This window comes from Eubalaena glacialis, chromosome 13 (genome assembly GCF_028564815.1).
Source record: "Eubalaena glacialis isolate mEubGla1 chromosome 13, mEubGla1.1.hap2.+ XY, whole genome shotgun sequence".
Classification (NCBI taxonomy): Eukaryota; Metazoa; Chordata; class Mammalia; order Artiodactyla; family Balaenidae; genus Eubalaena; species Eubalaena glacialis.
In genome coordinates, this window is record NC_083728.1 from 17,878,913 (window position 1) to 17,900,671 (window position 21,759).

Sequence of the window (21,759 nt, forward strand, 5' to 3'; positions counted from 1 at the left end):
GAGTGTTCAGGGGACAGGCCTCAGCAGGTGGGTCCAGGTGGGCCCTTGAAGATCCAAGCCCATCCATCGTGGGCCTGCCTGCCTTTTCTTTCTGGGGAAGAATGGTGGACTCCCTGGCACTGTTCCTGATACCCCCAGCCTTGTGACCTTCTACTCTCATGCCATTGAGGGCTCTATCTCATGGCAGTTTGCATGACTTTAAAAAAAACCTCTGTCTCTGGAGTTGCATGCCAAGAACAGGACCCTCTTGGCTCCTGTAGGTTTTGTGAGCATTCTGCTCTGAGCAGTCTGGCGGTGATGGGGAGGATTTTCCCCATCTGTTCTGGGAGGTTCTTTATTCTCAGCTGCATCCAGGACCTGCCTTTTGTTGTAAACATACCGTGGACCCTAATTCTAATGTCTTGTGAGTCCGGAGCCTTCATCAGGGATTCTGTGGGTTGTCACCGTCTCCTTCCCCATGCTTCTGTGCTCTCTCCCCTCCACCTCCCCAACTGCCGTGGCACCTGCAACCACCTGTGCCTCTTTAATTTCCATGTACCTCCACATGGACCCAAAGCCCAGCCTCTACCAGTTCCCACCTGTCATCACTCACATCAGAGTCTGTTGAGTGTAGGAATTTTAGTGGAAACTTGGGATGAGGGCACAAGGGGTAGTCTCATTGGGAAGCCCATTACTTTCTTCCTCTCCCACCATTCCCTTGAATTTTCCTTCTCATCTCCCATCACTCTGCCCAGAGTAAGGGCAGTAATAACAGTAACATTCATCAGTATCTTACTGTACATATTGTAAGCATTTTACAATTATTCATTCATTTCATGAAAAAAAACAGTACCTTCTTCCCCTTGTTTCTTACAGAATATTACTCTCTCATATTTGAGAAACCCAAGACTCACCTACCCCAGTGCGTTACAGAAAAAAATTCCCCAGAGGAATTCTGATGAATAAAAGATTCTCTATCTCATTATAGAATTCTTATTTCTGCAACAGGAAGGAGAGAGAGCGGTGAACAAATGTGTGTTTCACTATCATACATCCACTCTCTCATGACCAGCCTTGGGTTCGTTCATGGAATATTTGTTAATAATTATGATCTAGGTTAGATACTGAGTAATGATTTGAGAAACAGAGTGTCAGAAGAGTTTAATAGAGTTGGACTTTGATTAACTGGGAAAAAGTCAGGACTCTGCTTAACCAAGTGTTTTGGTTAAATGAGAGTAGGGCTGCTTTTCATTGAACTCCAGTGATGGACATGGCTGCGAACCAGGAGACCAGGGCCTCCGTCCTCGATCCACCTCTGGCTTCCTTTCTGAGCTTTGGTAACTTAGTTTGCCCCACCCCCTAGGGTTGTTGAGAGGCTAGATTGAGACTACCTACTAATAAAAGGTTAATGTGGTTGACCTTTATTATTGTGGTTTTATTTCTCTATTTTTATTATTATTCAGTCTTAGTTGATGATGTGCCCCTCTGTTCAATACTGATACCTCCACCAGTATCCTGACCCCAATTGACTTCTGTCCCTTCTAGAATCTTGTTTCATCAGTCCCTCATTCCCTTGTATTTTATGCTATTTCCCTGACTCATTCCTCTCTACCTAAAAGCATGTTCCAATCTCTACCATCCTAAGAAATCCACTATTGGGCTTTCTGCACTTGGCCTTAGGCCCTAGTCCTTTCTCTGAACTGTCTACTCTGTCTTCCAAGGTGACCTCATCTAGTTCTATAGCTTTAAATGACATTTAGATGCCAAAGCTATCATATTTGTAACTCTGGTCCCAGATAACCCATGAGCTTCAGAATATAATGCCAGCTTCCTACTCAGTATGTCCATTAAGATGTTTAATTGGCATCTCGAACTTAACATGACCAAAAGAAATCGTGATGTAGCCCTGCCTGTGTGCCCAGACACACACGTTCATCTTCCTCATGTCAATAAGTGACACCAGAATCAGCCTAGAAGCTCAAGCCTTAAATTGAAGAGTCCTTATTGCATTTTTTCTTTTCTTCACTCTTCCCCTCTTAATCTAACAGCAATTATTTTCATCTCTACCTTGAAGATATCTCTCAAACCATCAACATCTTTATTCTTCATGGCCAACACCATTGTCCAAGCCATACTCATCGTTTGATTGGATCACTACTATAGCCAACTGTTAGGTCTGTTTGTTTCATTCTTGCTCAAGTGCCCCCTACCCCTGAGTCAATTTCCACAGAACAGCCAGAATGATCTTTTTAGAATGTAAATTAGATTATGTCACTTTCCTGCTTTAAATGGTTCAGTAACAGCAGAAAATTCAAGCTCCATACTAGGTCTTGTAGGACTCCATGTCATCTGACCCTCAACTAACATTCCAGCCATGCCTTGTGCTTCTCTAGCTTATTCACTATATCCCAGCCACACCAGGGTCTCATTCTCATGTTCCCAGCTCATCCCTGAGTTCTTTCCTGCCTCATGGCCTTTGCACGTTCTACCACCTCTTCCTGGACTTGCCAATTTCATCCTTCCGGTCTCCTCTTAATAATTACCTCCTTAGAGTTCTCTCCTGACCACTCTAAGTAAAGTAGACCCTCTCTCGCTTAGTTACTCTTAATCACAACATTTTGTTTATTTCCTTCATAATACCAATCACAAAATGAATTTAATTTTCCATATTTTTCTTTTTAATTTCCATTTCCATTCATAAAATGTAAAGTTTATCGGGGCTTGGCCCCTAACCTTCTTGTTCACTTTTATAGCCCCAGCATGTGCCTCAATGCTTGGTACAGAAGAGGGTCTCTATAGATATGAATGAATGAGACACTGTTCCTGTTCCCAATAGGTTTAGAGTTTAGAGAATGAAATAATTCATGGACAAGCAATTACAATCTGGTGTGATAGGTGCTATATATAGTAGAGTTAATTGTACTGTGGTACATACCTGACACAGGGATAGTATAACATGCAGAGACATATGAAAATGTAATGTACCTCAAAGCACTTACCTTTTATTGTAAATATAAAGGAGCTCATTTTTTATTGCAGAAAATTTGGAAAATCTAGAAAAGTATAAAGAAGAAAAAACATTCAACTGCTGTAATCTCCCTAATGTCATTAAAAAGATTACATTCATAAATCATTGCCAATCCTACTTCATCTTTTGTGAGTTACATGCTGAACTCACTTGCTGATTTTTCTTTTGGAGAGTTTGTTGATTCTCAAGAATTGTTTACACAAAACATGATATTTACCGTTTAGCTGGCATATATATTGATATTACAGATATTGTTCTCAACTTGCCATTTGACTTTTAATTTTGTTTTATTCAGACTTTTGTTAACATATAAAACATACTTTGATATTATTGTTATGTATTTAAGAAATATACAATATTTCAACTTTAAGAAATTGATTTTTAAGCTTTTGTCATTAATTTATTGCTTCAGGGAATTCAGTTAGGAAATGTATAGACCCAAACCTGTATGGTTTCCTCTTTGAAGGATTTATTGAAGTTATACATTAGTCTATTATATGATGTTTGTGTAAATAATCCATGAGCATTTGAACAGAAATTTTATTCTCTCTTTATATTTGTTTAGTAAATGCATTATTATTCATATTAGATACATGCTTGATATTTTATTTTTTCCTGTTTGGTCAGAGTCTAAGACAAGTGTTAAAATCTTCAGATGCTGGGGTTTTTTCCCATCATTTTCTCCTCTTAAATCTATTGACTCACGCATTTTTTTTTTAATGACCATTTTAGTCCACTTAATGGTTTTTATATTTCTTTTTGGTTTAAGTTCTACTTTGATGTTTTTGCATTATGTTTACAACAACTATTTTATGTTTATTTACATTTTCCTATTATGTCTGTTCAACTTGTTATTTTTAAGGTTACTGAGTCATTCTATATTAGGTGTTTATCTTATAGCATACGATTAGACATGGTTTATTTAGACAGTCTGAGAGCTTTTCTCTATTTTAACCTATTTATATTTATTGTCACACAGAATTTTTTCTTTTATCATTTTTACTATGCAATTTGAATGCTTTTATGCTATTTCTTTTAAATGTTTTTCTGTGTTTGGTGTATTTTCTTTTCATTTTTTCCTATGGACTTGGCTTTTGGTTTCCTTTGAATTATTAAAAATATAATTAGATACATAATTCTTCATTGAAAGGTCTTCTGTTGACTTCCTTCTCTGCAGGATGAGGCAGCTATCACACTTTCATTTCTACAAACTTTCCCCCTACCCTCTGCACAATTTTGTTTGTTCAGTCTCTCGTAAGGACCCTGCTATCTTAGTAAACCCCTCTTCTGGAGTGATTGTCATGCTGGTGCCAGCTGCTCTATGTTTGATGTGACTGTCAGCCCCAAGTCACTGTACATAATTCCCAGGCAGCAGTGTGTTGCCTTAGTGATAGATCTTACCACCCAAGGAGGCTGCCTCTTCACAGCCATCACCACCCTTTCCACCAGTTCCCTGCTCACTTGTTATAGCTGTAGAGCTCTGGACCCCACTGACACCTCTGGCCTCTGAATCCACTAACCTGAAGTGACCACATGGACCACAAAAAGATTCCACATGGGGGTTTTTCTGTTGATCTTATCACCCACCTTACATTCCATCCACAGCTTGAACTGAGGAGTAAAAGACAGGAGAGAGAGGATCTATTTGGTTGGCTGTTGAGATGATAGAGGTGAAAAGTGATGAAGATTTGAACCAGAGCAATGGCATTGATATCCAGCTGGTTTTGATCTACAGGATGGTTGCTTCATATGGTTCAACTTAACAGCAGAGATGGAAAGACATGGGCAGATAGGAGAAATACTAAGAAGACAGAGTCAAAAGAAAAAAAAAAAAAAGGATGTGAGGAGTGGGGCAGACGGAGAAGCCCAGGCAGATGTCTGCATCTCAGTTTTCAATGACTGGATGGGGCAACCCACTGAGGTCCATAGTTCAGGAAGGATGGCCCATTGGGCAGTGAGGGAGACAGCTTGATAGGGAAGCTGCTCAACTCTGTTGTATACAGATTGTGTTGGAGGATCTATGTGATATCTCGGTGGAAATAACAGATCTGTGAGCTGGATAAGTGAGACCCACGTTCAGGTGAAAGGTCTAGAATGGAGATCTGGGCTCGGGAATTATCAGTGAATTGATAGCCATTGAAGGAAGAAGAGTGTTTTCAGTTTACAAAAATGAATAGAAGAAGCCCACATTTGAAGAGTGGATATAGGAGAAGTGCTTACAAAGAAACCAATGGTAGAATAGACACAGATCGATGAGAAGAACCATGAGAGTGAAGTGTCGCCTGAGCCTAAATAGAAGAGGGACCCAGAGAGGGAGAAGCTATGAACATCAGTAATTGTAGGAAAATGGTCAAGTATGAAGAATAAGTATAGCAATCATTTGCTGAGAACCTACCATGTGCCACATATAGTTGTAAGTAGTGTATTAACTCCTTTCACCTGAATCATTACCCAGTGAGGTAGACACTATAATTACAGATGCAGAAACTGAGGCACAGAGCAGTAAGGTAACTTGCTCAAGGTGTGCACATACAAGGTGGTACAACCAGGACCAGAACCCAGGCATTCTGACCCAGATCCCAAGCCCTATACTATTTTCCTTCTTAAAGTAAGATAAAGATTGAAATACATGTATTGGATTTAAGCAGTAAGAGCACTACTGAGATTACTGGTGTCTGCCATGCAGTCAGTGTTGGGGGGACTGCTGAGGACAAAGTCCAGGTGACAGGGGTTGAAGTTTTGCACTGGGAAGTAGGGAAGTGTAGAGTGAGTGTAATTAAAACCATTGAGAATTTTAAATGCGATTGAAACACAATTGGACTCTAAATACAACTGCTGCCAAAGGGTAGCTTTTAAAGAGTAAGAGAAATCCAAGCATTTATGTTTGTCAGAGTCAGGAATAAAAGGGAGGATTTGGAGATATAAGATAGAGGACCAAGAACCAAGAGGCTGGAAAATGCAGCAGAGGTAGAGGTCAAGGGCGCTGGGGTGTGCCTTGCAGAGAGGGGGCAGTGGTTGGTGTGTAGTCATCTAACCCATGAAGATTAGGTTGATGGGTAAGAAGTTAGAAGTCAGCCCCTCTGTAGTCCTCTTGCCTCTTAAAGATGTGATGTGGGTATCTTGCAGGGATTGGGTAGGTGATGTTGAAAGGGGAACATTTGTGTGGGGTATAGGAGTGGAGAAGGCAGTTTTGCAATAGACTTGCCGACACTGAAATGAGGAACTGGGGCTTTCGGTGAGAATGGTATGGGTGATTAGTCAACAGAGTGGGGGAACCCTGGGTTTGTTGAGAATACAGGGAGGTCCATGCAGCATACAGTCTCTAGAAAAGTTGAGCTCCAGGATACCATGTGCACTGCAGAAGCAGGTTTAAGAGGGGTTGGTTGGGAGAGGAGCGTGTGGTAGTGGGCTGTGCCAAAATACACTGAAAATTCCAGTTTGTGGCGTGGAGAAGGGCAAGTGTGAGCATGTGGCTGAAGCTGATTGGAAGATGAGGCCATTGGAATTAGGGAGGTCAAGGGCATTGGTCATGCTGTCCACACAGATAGTCACATCTCCTTTGTGAAGGTGGATGGTGGGTGACAAGGAAAGCTGTTTACTGAAATCAGCAGTTTGAGTGGGAGTCAGAATGGAGGATTCAAAGAACTTGTTGCCCTTGGATTCCCAGATACCAACAGTGGTGCCTGGGGCTTATTTTCAAGAGGTGTTAGTAGGTAATTCAGATGGACTGTATTCCTTGGAGATGTGGCATTAAGTCAAGGTAAACCCTCCTTGGCTTATGGTGGCTTCTTCCTCATCCTTCGTAAGAAAGTTGAGATGTTCGGAAGTCATTCTTCTCTGTGCTTCCCTTGAAACAACAATGAAAAAGGTGCAGATCGGGGTTTCCAGGCCATACTTGGGTTGTTTTCCCTGCATCCCAGTGTTAGTTCTGAAAACCATTAGAAATGTTCCATGTGGCTGGTTATTCTTTTGCTAGCCACCGGAATGTGGCCTTTTTACCTTATTTTGAAAATCCACGTCAATTGCCGGGGTAGCATCCTAGCCTAATATAAGACCTCTTTTGGTAGTTCTAGTGGGAAGCTGAAACATAAACTGTTTGGGGGCTGGGCAGCTGTGATGAATTCCTACAACCACTTCTGCAAAATTGACTCCTGCCTTGTGTGTTGCAGGTGATATTTGAATCCGTCTCTCTGAAGGGTCATCCTGGCTACATCGCTGTGGACGAGGTCCGGGTCCTTGCCCATCCATGCAGTAAGTCTCTCCCCTCATCCTAACACAGCCTTGCTCCGTGCCAGACTGGGTAGCTTGGAGGCTGCAGTCCCCCCCCCCTATTCATTCAGCTCACAAACATCTCTCACTCTCTGACATACTCAATGCAATCAGTCCTGAATAAATCCATAATTTTGCTGGCCTGTTCAACAGGCAGCACCTCCAGGACTTTGCAGAGAGCGGCAAAACATCTTTGTTTGAATCTGTCTACATTATTAAGGGAGTCTAAAGTCCTGATTGTTTATTAGCGGGATTCAGACCACTGAAGTGGAAGAATTAGAGGGCTTTGGATAGAATCTTGTGCAATTGTCTCAAAAAAAGAACGACACCAAAACATTGAGCAAATTAGCACACTGTTCACTCACAGGGAAAAGCACCCCAAAGCTATTAGTTCTTTAAAAGTAATTTTAAATACCCTCATCAACTCCGTGTAGGCATAGGGAGAGATTTCTCACAGTGGTTAGTTCTTACGGTACAGTGTCGAGAGTTCTCAAAGGCATTCCGCTCCTCCAAGCCTAGCCAGTTTCCCCTGGAAGTTCTCTCTCTTTGTGTATTTAATCTAAGATATTTGAATGTGTCTGAGCAAGGAACTGTGGTTCCCAGGTTCACTAAATCTCAGAGGGGACAAGCCCTGCGTGCAGGTAGTTGAGATGGCATCATATCCAGTGACATTTGGTGGGGGAATTGTAATCAAAGGGATATGCCTGGGGATTATGGCAGCCCCATAGGAGGGCTGGTTAAGTTGCCAGCCCCATTAGTTTGTTAGTATCTGCAGATTGGAAGTTCCTATTAGTTTCTTGGCAGCCGTTGGGTAGCTAACTCCTAGCAGGGTTCTCTCTACTTCTTCCTTATAGCCATGAGTCATTGCTATGGGCTCTGGTGCAGTTTGCTGTTCCCTCAAGAGATATAATACGTCCTGTGCTTTTATGCCTTTCATGCCTCCCATTTTGAGGCTCTTCTCATTTCTGCCCCATCTATGTTGCTTTAATTGGAATGATTCTTTCAACTTCTGCTACAGTGAATTCATCAGAGCCCCAAACGTCACTTCCCTCCCCTGGCACTACAGTGACATTGTTTGACCCATTGTCTTAGAGCACCTTCTCTGGAGGAATTTGGGATGAGTTCCAAGGGGTTTTGGCAAGACAGTATTTTGGATAACTGTGTTTGGTGTCTGTGTAAGGGAAACCTCCTCCCCAGGAATCAACCAGCATCTCAGAAATGCTGAGATCCTATTAGATTCTCCATTACTCTGGCCTAAGGTTCCTACCCTCTGGGTTACTTCCTGAGTCTTTGGGATTTTCTCAGATGGATCTGTCCATTCGGTTATGCCCAGCAAATGTCTCTGCTGAAACAGACTTTATGTGAAGAGAGTCCCAGAAATCCCCCAGCTATGCAGGGTTTATGTACTGGGTATACACATGAGTCCCTCTTACCAGGATTAAGTCTTCCCCTTCCTTGGCTCCTGGGAATCAGCATCTGCTGCCCATTGGAGAATGATGGTTGACCTCAGACCATGTCGGGAGATGTCTGCTCTACTTGTGATGCGCTTAACCTCACACACTCAACCTTGCGCAGCCATCAGTTTTGAGGCAGTCTCTCTGAAACAGGATTTCAGCAATCCCCAAGTCTTGCACACATCGCATCCTCGGAGCTGCATCCAGCTGCATGCCTGCTGCTTACCATGTGCTGGATGCCTGCACTAGGTCTTTCTAGTAGGCTCTTCCTAAAAGAATCTGGCCTGGTTCTCTCTCCTGGGATCCCAGAATTCTGTCCTCTACTGGGAATTTTTACCTCCACCATGACACCCAACCTGACACCTGTCTCTTGTCTCAGCCTCAACTCTGCCTTAACTCTACACACTGTCCATGGTTTGCCATTGCAGCCCCATGCTTCCTTTTCTCAGAGAAATCTCCATGGGCGAGGGTTCTCTGGAGGGCGTTTGAATGCCTTTCCATGCCTAAAGTCTCATGGCTCCTCTTGGAATCCTCCTCCCATTGAGGCTGCTTCTGAATTTTGGATTCTTCCGAGAGCTTCATATGCTTCCCGCCAAGGAGTGTGCATTATGTGGTTATGGAATTGCTGAGAGCAAGTTACCCAGCAAATGGGCCATGGGACGTGACTCAGGAAGACGTGACCCTGGCTGTGTTCTTGTGTAATGTGCTTCACCTGAGTTCAACTTAGATGCTTAGGAGGCTTAAGCTTAAAACTTCCTAGAAATTAAAATGTGCAACTCTGTGAAAGGGGCTGGAATTCGAGAATTCCATTTAACTCCATGTGCAAATATTGGTGGTGCATATAGTCCCCTGAGTTCTGTCCATAGCTCGTGAGTCATGTGGGGTTGACCAGGGCCTAGCAAAGGCCCCTTCCCAAGGCCCCATGCTCAATCCATATCCAGTCAGGGTTTTTATTCATTCTTTCTTTCAACAAGTCAATTATTGAGCATCAGTTATGTGTCGGGAACTTCTGCTGGACACAAAAGATACTTAAGTGACCAAGATAGGTAGGTCTTTGTTCCCATGTTGTATACTTAGCAGAAGGACAGAGGGAGGAAGGACATTAAGTAAGTAATATAATTTCAGATAGTGATGTGTTATGAATATAATGAATGTGAGGAACTGGGATGTGGAGGGGCTCCTTAGATAAAGTGGTCAGGGAGATATCTTTGAAGATGTGGTCTGAGCTGAGATCTGAGTCATAGAAGGAGTTCACTGTATGAAGGTTTGGGGAGGGGGCATTCTAGGCAGAGGAAAGGGAAAGTGATCCCTGCAGTGGGATCAGCTTGATGCTGCCAGAGTATCCTGAGCGTGGGGAACATGGGGGAAAGTGTTTCTGAGTGAAAGGGAAGCAGGGCCCTGAACATCATTGTGAGTGGTTAGATTTTTTTTTTTTAACTTATCAAACTGTGTAATTTATTATTTTTTAATTGAAGTATAGTTGATTTACAATGTTGTGTTAATTTCTGTTGTGCAGCAAAGTGATTCAGTTTTTTTTGTATATATATATATTCTTTTCCATTATGGTTTATGATTGGATATTGAATATGGTTCCCTGTGCTATATACTAGGACCTTGTTGTTTATACATTCTGTACATAATAGTTTGCATCTGCTAAGCCCCAGACTCCAATCCATCCCTCCCCATGCCCCTCCCCCTTGGCAACCACAAGTCTGTTCTCTATGTCTGTGAGTCTGTTTCTGTTTTGTAGATAAGTTCATTTGTGTCATATTTTAGATTGTAATTGGTTAGATTTTTAAAAATTAATTAACTTTATTTTTTTCCTGCGTTGGGTCTTCGTTGCTGCGCACGGGCTTTCTCTAGTTGCGGCGAGCAGGGGCTACTCTTTGTTGCAGTGCGCGGGCTTCTCATTGCAGTGGCTTCTCTTGTCATGGAACATGGGCTCTAGGCGTGTGGGCTTCAGTAGTTGTGGCACACGGGCTCAGTAGTTGTGGCTTGCGGGCTCTAGAGCACAGGCTCAGTAGTTGTGGTGCATGGGCTTAGTTGCTCCGCAGCATGTGGGATCTTCCTGGACCAGGGCTCAAACCCGTGTCCCGTGCATTGGCAGGCGGATTCTCAACCACTGCGCCACCAGGGAAGCCCCATGACTGGTTAGATTTTAATCTAAGTGTAGGGAGGCATCACTGGAGGGGTTTATGCTGGGGATTGATATCTCATTTAATTGTTAAAAGATTACTTTGGCTGTTCTGTGGAGGAGGGGTTGAAGGGGGAATAGAGAAGAAGTCAGGAGACCTATGAGAAAGAAAGTTCTAGAGTCATGTAAGAGATGGTGATGTCCTGGACCACGTGGTGGAGAGACATTCATTCACCATCCGACGTGTTTACTGAGCATATGCTCCATGCCAGACGCTAGTCTGGGTTCATGGGAGTGAGTAAGACAGATTCATTCTTTGCCCTCATGGGCTTCCAGTGATGTGAAAGAGACTGAAAATAGAACAAACAATCAGGTAATTATCTGGTCTATAACAGATGGTATATTAGTCAGCTAAGGCTGCCGTAACAAAATACACAGACGGGGTGGCTTAAGCAGAATTTTATTTTCTCACAGTCCTGGAGGCCCCAAGTCCAAGATGAAGGTGGCAGGTTTAGTTTTGTCCGTGGGCTCCCTCCTTTGCTTGCAGACGGCCGCCTTCTCACTTTGTCCTCACATGGTCTTTCCTCTGTGCACATCTGCCCCTGATGTGTCTTTGTGTGTCCAAATTTTCTTACGAGGACATCAGTCAGATTGGGTTACAGCCCGCCCTAACAGCCTTATTTTAACATAGTCACCCGTTTAAAGTCTCAGTCATCAAATACAGTCACAATCTGAGCTGTTGAGCATTAAGGCTGCAACCTGTGAATTTTGGGGGGATACAGTTCAGCCCATAACAGATGGTAAGCAAACTATGAAGAAACATAGCGCGTAGAGATGGAGAGAGGTAGTGGACAGATTACAGATGAATTTAGGAGGTGGAGCCCACTGGTCCTAAGTGATGGGGTTAGAGTAGGGGCCAGAGGCATCAGAAATGGTGCCCTGCTAGGTTTCTGGCGTCATCAGCTGGGTGGTGTGATTCTGGGGAGGGAGGTGTGTGTGATCTTCCACGGTTCCCACTACACATGGGTCCTGGAGGCTGCTCATGGGATCGCGAGTCGTGCAGCCTGCTAGTAGCTTCTGAACTGTCCTTCGGCCTGACAGTGCTTTTCCCCCAACCCCAGCCTTAATGCATTTATGACTTCACTCATAGCTTGTGAAAAATTTAACTATATTAAAAGAATGCATCTCTTTAGGTCCTCAGGCTTGTAATTCTCCACTCCAGTTCCCTAAAACATTTTAAAAAAATTAATGGATGGTCAGAGTTTATCAATAAGCGATTCCACTAAGTCTTCCAAAAGTTCCAGGGGGCTTAGTGCATGATTTGCAATTGTATTCTCGATCGATTTGAGCTGAAGTTATGACTTTATAAACACTTGCCTCTCAGCTTCTAAAACAGTGACCGGAAGATAAGTGTGATACTCAACGGAAATTATTTTCTCCTACAAACTGAGACCTCTCGTCTGTATTTTATGTCCCATTTAACATTTTTGTGTTATTCTGCAAATATTTTAGCCATAGTTACCCTCTGCTGCCGTTTCTCCGTGTCAGCCGTTAGCAGGGCCACTGCAGTTGTAACTGTGGACGATAAATGTCAGCACAATTTTCCACTCAGTTTCAAAGTTTCTAGCTCCTAGGTTGACTTTTTAAATTGTTTAAACTTTTTTTTTTTTTTTTTCCCATCACAACCTTGTGGGGCCATGTCACTGAGCCCACGGTCTGCAGCACGTTTTTAATGTGTGTAGTTGCACTTTCTCCGCAATTGTGCGGCTTCCTGCTGAGCACACTGTCAGGTTTAAAGAGTGAGATAAAGGGCACAATAATACGTCTTCAGATGCTGCCCTGACATCTGCAGGAGTTTAAATGTCACCAACATCAAGGCATTTTGCCCCAAATGCACAGCCAGTTTTCTGTTAACTCCATTCCGCAGGGTCCCAGTTTGGGGGCGCTGGGTCTCAGTGGGGAGTGAGTGTGGGATGCTTAAAACCCCGAGCTGGTGGCTGGTCTGGGCCCCAAGGTCGTCTGTGCTTGGCCGAAGGTTGGTGAGTTGAAGCGGGTGGGATCATTGCCTTCCTGGAGCTGTGGATGCTGGGTGCAAATCACAGCTGGGAGAGGACAGGGCTCAGGAGTGGGCGGGGGGGGTGGGAGGAGGATTGGGGAGGCCAGGAGCTCAGAGAAGTGCACCAAACAGGTCCCCAACATCAGGAGGATCCCCCAGAGAGACAGAGAGAGATCTGTCATGAGCTGGAGATGAAGCCAGGGCTCAGAGAGTAAGGGCGTGTGGAGAGGGTGCTAAGCAGGCGGAGGGTGGTCCGGAAAGGTTCCCGTGTTGAGGACCGCGATCTAGGGCTAGTGTGCGCGTGATACCACAGCATGATGCCTGCAGGGGTGGGGACATCCCTGGTTTTATGGGTTCAGACCAGGCAAGACTGGCCAGTGGAAATTGTTCCATAAGAGCTACGTAACAGAGACAGCCACCTAGAAGAGCATGCCTGCAGTTGTGTTTTGTTAAGTCTACATAGTGTTTTAATAAATTCAGTCAAGATTTTAGAATGAGGGCTTTCACCTAAGGCTGGATTTCTTACTTGCCTTGAGAAATAGGATGATTGGCTACCTTGAGCACAGCACTGTCGCATGGCCTCTGTCTGCTGGATTTAGGGAACTGCTAGCTGCCCCCTGCCTATGGGGCATGGCGTCTTTATCCAGTTCCCCGAAGTCCCCACCACTCCTTATTGCCTCCTCATTGCTGAGGCTGGTGTCAGATACCAGTTATTCGTGTGCTTGTGATGTTGCTTTTCTGATGCAGAGAAATCTTTATTTTACCCAAGTCTCTATGAAAGGTAGGAAAATGAATAAGGGGGCAAGGAGGTGGCAGTTTTGTTTTTGTTTGTTTTACAACTGAACCACTTTATTCCTTTACATAACTGTCTGGCTCCTGAAGGCACGTGCTTTCAACATCTCTGCTCTCTGTAAACCCTTGGTGTTTCACCAGAATTATTAACACCAGGGGCCATTAAACCTCTGAATTCTCTACCACTGTACCTAGAAGGGAGGGAGGAAGAGGGTGGTGCACCCTTGCAGGTGGTGACACAGTTTGGTAGAGCAGACAGTTCAAAGTGTGAAGGCCATGGGGACAAATGCCAAGGAAAGGAACCTCTTGTGGTAAAATATTCCAGAGCAATGAGAAGAGTCTGGAGGGTCAGCACAGCCTTACCTGTGAGCCCTTTCTTTGGACCCTGGGCTCCAGGTGACACCGTTGACCTCCCGTTGTCCATGAGGCAAGAGAATGTGCTGGTTAAATGCTGAGTTTGGGGCTAAAATGGACCTGGACTGAATTCTGTTCCTGTCATTAATGCTGTGTAGTGTTGGACAAATTAAACTTGGTGAGCCTTGGTTTCTGCTTCTCTAAAAGGGAAATAATACTAGTGTCTGCTTCAGGGAATATTATGAAGTTAACTTCAATAAAACATGTAAAGCATTTTTCACAGTGCCTGGCATTGTAGGAGCTTTCAGTAAGTGATGTTATTATTATTACTTGTCTGTCTGGATATTTGACTCCCTCTGAAAAGATGGCCAAAGGCCCTCGTTGAACCTCCTGATCTTCTTAACAACTGTCCGTTTGATCGCATTCCAGGGGTATTTGATGCCTGGTTCATCACTGATTTGGTTGATGTGATAGGGATCGTTGGCACTTTAGTGCCTTGATGAAGAAACGCATTCTTCTAGACATAGATTATCAATCCACTCGTCTTTGGAGAGCTCACATAGGCAAGGACCTCTCTCCACAAACAAGAAAAGAGATGAACCCAAGTTACCCAACATAAAACATATTTTTAATTCTAGAACTGATTACCCATGGACACCATGAGTTTCATCTGAAAGTCCTTTCTCCTGTTACGCCAGGTCCCCGGAGTAAATGTCCCACCTCCATCCCATCCCTAGATATCATAGCTTAGAGTGGAGAGTGCAGACTCTGAATGTGTCTTGAATTCTCGGTGCCTTGCTTCACTCGCTGTAAAATAGAGATAATACCACCACCAGCTGCATTGGGTTAAGTGAGTTACTATGTGTAGACACTGCCACGACACCAGTCACGGAACCTTCATTCACGTAGTGCTTACTACTAGTGTTCTCCTCTACCTTTTCTCCATCCTCCCCTCTTTGCCCTCCTCATGATCGGCGTCGTCGCCAAGGCCAGGTGTGGAAGTCTCAGGCCCAAAGGTGCTTCACTTCAGTTTTCTTCTTTCTGCTCACCCAGGTCTACAGGGAGATAATCTTCTGGGGTGACCCCCCCACCCCTCCGACTTCCTTTTGCCAACATGGCAGTATTACCCAGCAGCTAATAATATGGATTTTGAGGCTCTCAGAGACATGGATTCGTGTCTTGCCTTCCCGAGTTTCTGGCTGTCTGACCATGACAAACTATGTAACCCTTCAGAGCATTAATTTTCTGATTGGTGAAATGGAGTTACTGCCCACCTTGTGGATTTTTGTGAGGTTTAAGTGAGGTGATGCATGTAAATGTCTTAGAACAGTAACTGGCTCAGGAAGTGATCAATCAACAGTAGCTTTTCACCGAGCCACACCATCTCCTAAGCACAAATTCCCCCCTGCCCAGTGCCCATCCTGAGCTCCCATCCGCCGACAGGGACATGGTCAGGCTGTTGAATTCTGTCCTCATATGCTTTTTGGCTTCTCTCTTAGGAAAAGCACCTCATTTTCTGCGGCTCCAAAATGTCGAGGTGAACGTGGGGCAGAATGCCACCTTTCAGTGCATTGCTGGTGGAAAGTGGTCTCAGCATGACAAACTTTGGCTCCAGGTAAGGATGGGAGGGGCCTCCTGCTCACACCTGCCCATCCCTTGGGAAGGGAAGAAAGTGTGTGCTGTGATAAAGGGCTTGGTGGGGAAGGGGAAGGGGTATTTTTTATGTACCTCTGCTCCTTGGATGATACTCTGCATCCATGATCTTGTTAAATCTTAACTCTAATTCTGTTATGTAGGCATCAGTAGACCCCATTTTACAGATGGAGAAACTGAGGTCACAAACATAAAAGTGCCAGAACTAGAATTTGCAACTATGAGCTTTCCAAACTGCCCTCTAACAAACTTTGTCCTTTAAGCCCAGAATCCCAGGACTAAGGCAAACTGGATATTTTAGATTCTGGGTACATTTGCATTTCCATATGACTTTTTTGTCAATTTCTAATACAAAAAAAAAAAAAAGGCCTGTTGGATTTTGATGGGGGTTGATTGCATTGAATCTGTAGATCCCTTTGGGGAAAACTGACAGCTTAACAATAATGAGTTTTTTCAACGTGAACATGGTATATTTCTTTACTTATTAAGATCTGTAGTAATTCCACTCAGCAAGGTTTTATAATTTTCATTGTTCAGGTCTTGTATATCTTTAGTCAGTCTTATCTCTAAATATCTCCTATTTTTGATGCTACTCTAAAATACATTTTAAAAAAACCCTCAATTTCTGATTTTTCATTACTAGTATACAGAAATACAATCGACTCTCCTATATTGATCCTGTACCCTGTAACATTGTTAAACTTAGTATGACTATTTCAATTTAAATTAATTAAAATAAATACAATTCAGCACTCAGATGCCCAGTTGCACTAGCCACATTTCAAGTGCACAATAGCCACATGTATTTTGTGGCTACCGTGTTGGACAAATGCAGATAGAGAACATTTGTGACATTGCAGAGAGTCTTACTGGAGAGCACAGCTCTAGAGAGACATCACCTCCAGTTCAAGGAATCAGGAATATTGCTTGAAAGAAGCTAACTCCTGTTGCCTCCAACCTCATATACTTAAAGTTCTCTATCATCTCTTCTGACTCACATAGTTAGGATGTTGGTCCTTAACCCATGCCCAGCACACTTTGATGGGAGTTCATAGTATCACTTCTCTTCCTGCATTTGAGCCCACTTCCTGCAGTTGGAAAGTCCCTGGGCCGAGAGAGCACATCTAGGAGCTTCTTTTCTTGCTTCTTAGCAGAGCAGTAGAATGAAAATAACAGTAAATAATAATGCCTGCTCCTACTGCTTTCCGGGTCTGCCTGCAGACCACAAGAGAGCACAGGAAACTTCCACACGTCACTCAAGTATTACGTAATGCTATTTATTCATTATAATTAGTATTAAAGTGCATCAGGCTCCCAAGAAGCTTTGTCATGTCAATGGCATTGCCTCAGTTGGGTCACAAGAATGAGAAGAGACAGTCACAGTACATTCAGCGTCTTTATTTGGGTTTTCCAATTATCTTATGAACGTTATTGCTACAGTTCTGAGTTGCGTGCTCTAAACCTTGAGTCTATCAGTGGAAGGATGTTAAAGCAGAATGTAATTGAAGTTTTGAAGGAAATAGAAACACATGGTTTAGAACTCTTCCACATCTTATTTATTTATCTACTTTTCAGTGTAAACCAAATCTTATTTCCAGAACGTTTTTCAGGTGGCTTACAATGGGACATAAAGCATGACAGGATAGCATAAATTAAGTGAGGCAACACCAAATAGGAGGAAAATAACACGTCGGAGCTGGTCATATGCTAAAAACTGCATTTCTGTACGTCTGCTGCTTCCTGGTGGGTCACAGGCAGAGCCCACAGCACCATGGCCACAGACAGAATAAGGAAAGCTTGTCAGATACACAGTTCACAGTGATGTCTCTGAGATGAACACAAACTAGTGGCTCCAGAAAATTCTGTTGTTCACACAGAGGCCAGACAGGAATTGTTCCCAGGAGTCCTCATAAAGAAAACAGTCTGTGATGTAGGGAACAGCATTTTCCACCACAGTCTTACTGAGGGCACACAGTGAGTTTCATAGGCTTGTTTCCCATAGTGATGCTCTGGGTAAAAGCAATTTGGTGGTGGGGGGGTGGGGGGGAGGGAGGTGGGGTGGGCAGTGTGATATGGCAGAGGTCCCCAGCTCTCTACCATCGCCATCCTGGGATACCTCACATGTATCTGGAGAGTGAATAGATTCAGTAACTATTTCTTCAAGGAAATCGCCAGAAATGTTGCCTCCCTCATCTATATTTCAGGAAATATTGGGAGGTAGGTGGCTTACACTATGCTCTCTGGCAAAATGCCCACTTGGCCAGTTAAGTCCAGGCTTATATTCAACAGTGTAGTTGGAAGTAGGTCAACATCTTTCTATAAAATATGAGACGCCAGTCATGATACCTGCCACCCAAGAGACAATTGCAGCCCTGATCTGAGATGGGCGAGCTAAGGCAGTGGCGGATTTCTCATGAGATATTGCTTTGGATTTATTCCAGCGCCTAGAGGACCAGCCTGCAGACTTGCCAAAGTTGTGTTCCATATAACAGGCTGGGGCGCCTCAGCCTGAGAATTTCCAAAGTGAGTGAAACAGACACATCGTGGCCAAGAGTCCACAGGACACCTACAGCAGGTGTGCCTTTCAACAATGCTATTTCTTGCTGTAGCTTCCAAGATAAGCTGACTATTCACTAAGTCACCAAATGTGGAAACTTTTTTATCCAGCAGTTTTAAGTCAGGGAAATAAAGGCGGTGGCTTTATTCTCAGAATAGTATGTCAGTGGCCCTTCTCTCTGGCAGTGGTTAGGGAAAAGTTGGTGGACTCGTATTTGGGGATAAATCCCTGTTGCCTGTTGTAGAGAATGCTTACCTTCTTTTCCTTTTACCTGCTTGTCCTTAAGTGCTTTCAGATCATAAATAAGTTAAAAAGGAAGACTCCCCATACCCCTGTTTTGCACCCTCCTGAAGACTTAATATGCTCTTCAGAAGACTCTGTCTGCTAGTGCCAGCTTTCTTGGAATTATAGTGCAAGTTTTACATAAAAATCAACAGACAGGACCTGTGCAGAAATGTGTATACCTAAGCCTAGAACAATTGTAGTCTTTTAGGGAAAAGGCGGATAAAGGCCAATACAAGTTATACACAAGCTCGTCTTGTTCTGGGATGATTTCTTCTTGAGGTGAAGCATGTAGTGCCGTGGTCTCCGGTGGAAGGGCCTCATTCATGACTTGCTGATTCCTTACGTGATGTGTTGTCTTGAGGAATCCAAACTTGTGATTCTTCAAGCATTTTTTTCAAGCGAGTAGTTGGTGTGCATCCTGACTGGAATGGCTACATTCATTTTTAGTCTGGAATGACTGGAATGGCTACATTCATCCTGACTAGAATGACTACAGCAAAGCAGCCTACGGTCTGGGGAGCCCCTTTTGGAAAAAGGAAAAAAAAAAGAGCAATATTCAGGGTACAACTAGGTGGAACTGTAGTGACAAATTATCAGTGTAGCACTGTGAAAATGTACATGGTACATCTTTTCTGGAAGGTAATTTGGCAGTAGCTAGCTAACACTTTTAAATGTACATATTCTTCCAGCAAGTCATTTTACGTTTGGGAATACACCTAAGAAAATAACCAGAGACGGAAAAAATGTATATGCAAGTGTGTTCAACAGGATGAAAAACTGAAAACAACCTAAATGTCCAGCAAAAGGGGACTGATTAAGTAAATGGGGCCATTAAATATCAGGTTATAGAAGTCTACTTAATGCCATTTTCACAGTATATATTTAAGTGAAAATAGCAAGTTATAAAATGATATGCCCAATATATTAATTTTATATCAAAAACCAACCATATGTATACACACATATTTACACAAATATATACATACCTGTATAAATATACACATATAACACTATAAAACACATATCAAGATACTTAATAATTGATTGCGATGGTAGATTATGTATGCTTTTTATTTTCATCTTTACTCTTTTCTGTTTCATCCAAATACTCTAAAATGAATATAGGTAACTAATATTAACAGAAAAAATGCTGTTAAAAGGAGAAAAATGACCACTTTTTCCTAGGCACAGAATATTCTAAGGATGGTAGGAGCCTTCACAGGGCATAGCAGAATTAGGGGTAGCTATTCCGACAGAAGAGGCAGCATTGGCCCCTTTTGAGAATACGGGTAAAATTACCCTCAGACTGCCCCACCTCCTCATCGCCACCAGGAGATACTGTTCATTAAGGTGGAGGTTTAGAAATATTTTTGTGTGTCACCTGGTCTTTACGGAAGATTGCTGCGGGATCCATGCACTCGTCAGGGGCTCCAGGGCAGACCCTGTCAGCCCCACCCCAAGGCTGACTTCCAGGTCTCCCTACAAAGGATTCACTCCATCGGAAGTCTGTACAACGCATAGCGTTCGAAGAGTCTCAGAAATGAGGCCATGTGTCTGAAGCCTCTGCACAGATCTCAGTAGGGGCAGCATACGTGTTTAGACAAATCACGGGCGTTGTTACACCCTAATTTGACAGGAAAAGGCTCCTGCCCTGGGAAGCCATCAGCACAGCAGTGGCCACACCAGGGCTGATGAGATAAGCAGTCGTGTCAGTCCTCTATGGCAGATTCTTCCCGTAAACCTGTTTTCCCGCTCCCCGCAGGGCTACCGCTGGCTCCTGGAACCAGCTCCCCCTCCTGCCTGCATCTCTACCAGGTGTCCCTTCCATGCGGGGCTTCTGCTGAAAACCTAGTGGTCACCCTACAACTACATACTAAGGAGAAATTCATGCCGATACTCAACACAGCTGGCACGTATTGAGTGGTTACACATACGATGTGTTTAATTCTCACAACCAGTCTTTCAGGTAGATGCTATTTGTAGCCCTGCTTTATAGATGAGGAGACTGAACCTTAAGGGTAAATGAGTCAGAGTTACCCAGGTCGTGAGCAGTAGAGGCAGGATTTGAATGCAGGTCTATGTCTACGTCCTGGGCTCATCCTCCCATGCTAACCTCATAGTCCTGCCCACCTGTATCTCCACTCCAGCCTTTCCTTCCATACAGATGGCTTACTATTAAAAAAAAAAATTCATGTATTTATCACCTAGTTACCCACCTCTAATTTTCACTGTACTAGGTACTTAAAGAGATTTGAGTCTCTCAAATCTACAAACGAAATTCCAACACCCTTGGGCTTTTTTTCAAATTTCTGCCTTCTAGTTGCCTTCTTACAGCTCTTTTCCCCTTCTTGGCCACATTTCTTAAACGTGATGTCTACACTTGCAATGTGGCTTTCTTTAACTCCTGCCTCTTCCCAGAAGTGGCTCTTGTGAAGGTCACCAGTGCTTTCCTTGTTGCTAAAGCCAGGGGGCGGGGTGGTGGCGGTGGTACTCCTCTTCCTTCTCCTCCCCCTCTTCCTCCCCTTCCTCCCCCCATCCTCCTCCATTATTATTATTATTCCTTACAGTTGGCTCTTCTTTCAGCATTTGATGATGCTGACCGCTCCCTCCTTGAAAATCTTCCTGCCCTCTTGGTTCCATGGCATCATCTGTCAGCAACTATGAAGGGTCCGAGAGTTTGCCTTATTTGCAAGCAAAGGGGTTAGGCTGCCCATTGCATGGATGCATGGATGCTGGCAGGAGACACGAGACTCTTGGGTCAGAGACAAAGGACTTTATTACTCATTACCCCGCAGGCAGCACAAGCTTCATGTCTGCAGCAGTTTCCCTTGTGCCCCCAAGTCCTGTGAAGATGATGTGAGGGTGGATCCAGGTTGGGTTTACACACAACAGGTCTGTGTCATAGCTGGGGAACCCCACGCCTAGGATACCCCAATCTTTTATTATTACCTTTGAGATATAATTTACAAACCATAAAGTTCAATAAGTCTACCATTTAGTGCGTTTTAGTGTATTTACAGAGTCATGGCACCATTACTACATGCTCTGTCTTTCCTTCTTTTCACCGGTAGGGACCCCAGATTAAAAAACAGCTCCTGTAGGGCGACCCAGGGGAGGGAAATCTAGCTGGGCTTTGGATTTGCACAGGGTTGGGTTCCCTCAGATTCGTCTGAAGCTGATGCATGGACCTCATCCTCC

General features: G+C 43.7%; 1 protein-coding gene across 1 annotated transcript in view; it reads left to right on the top strand.

Annotated features, from left to right (window-relative positions):
* Positions 1-21,759, top strand: part of PTPRT (protein tyrosine phosphatase receptor type T) — a 776,285-nt gene that overhangs the window by 87,916 nt on the left and 666,610 nt on the right. Inside the window, exons 3-4 of the mRNA XM_061209812.1 lie at positions 7,177-7,258; positions 15,566-15,681. Coding sequence (XP_061065795.1) covers positions 7,177-7,258; positions 15,566-15,681 — 198 coding nt within the window. The remainder of the gene's footprint in view (positions 1-7,176; positions 7,259-15,565; positions 15,682-21,759) is intronic.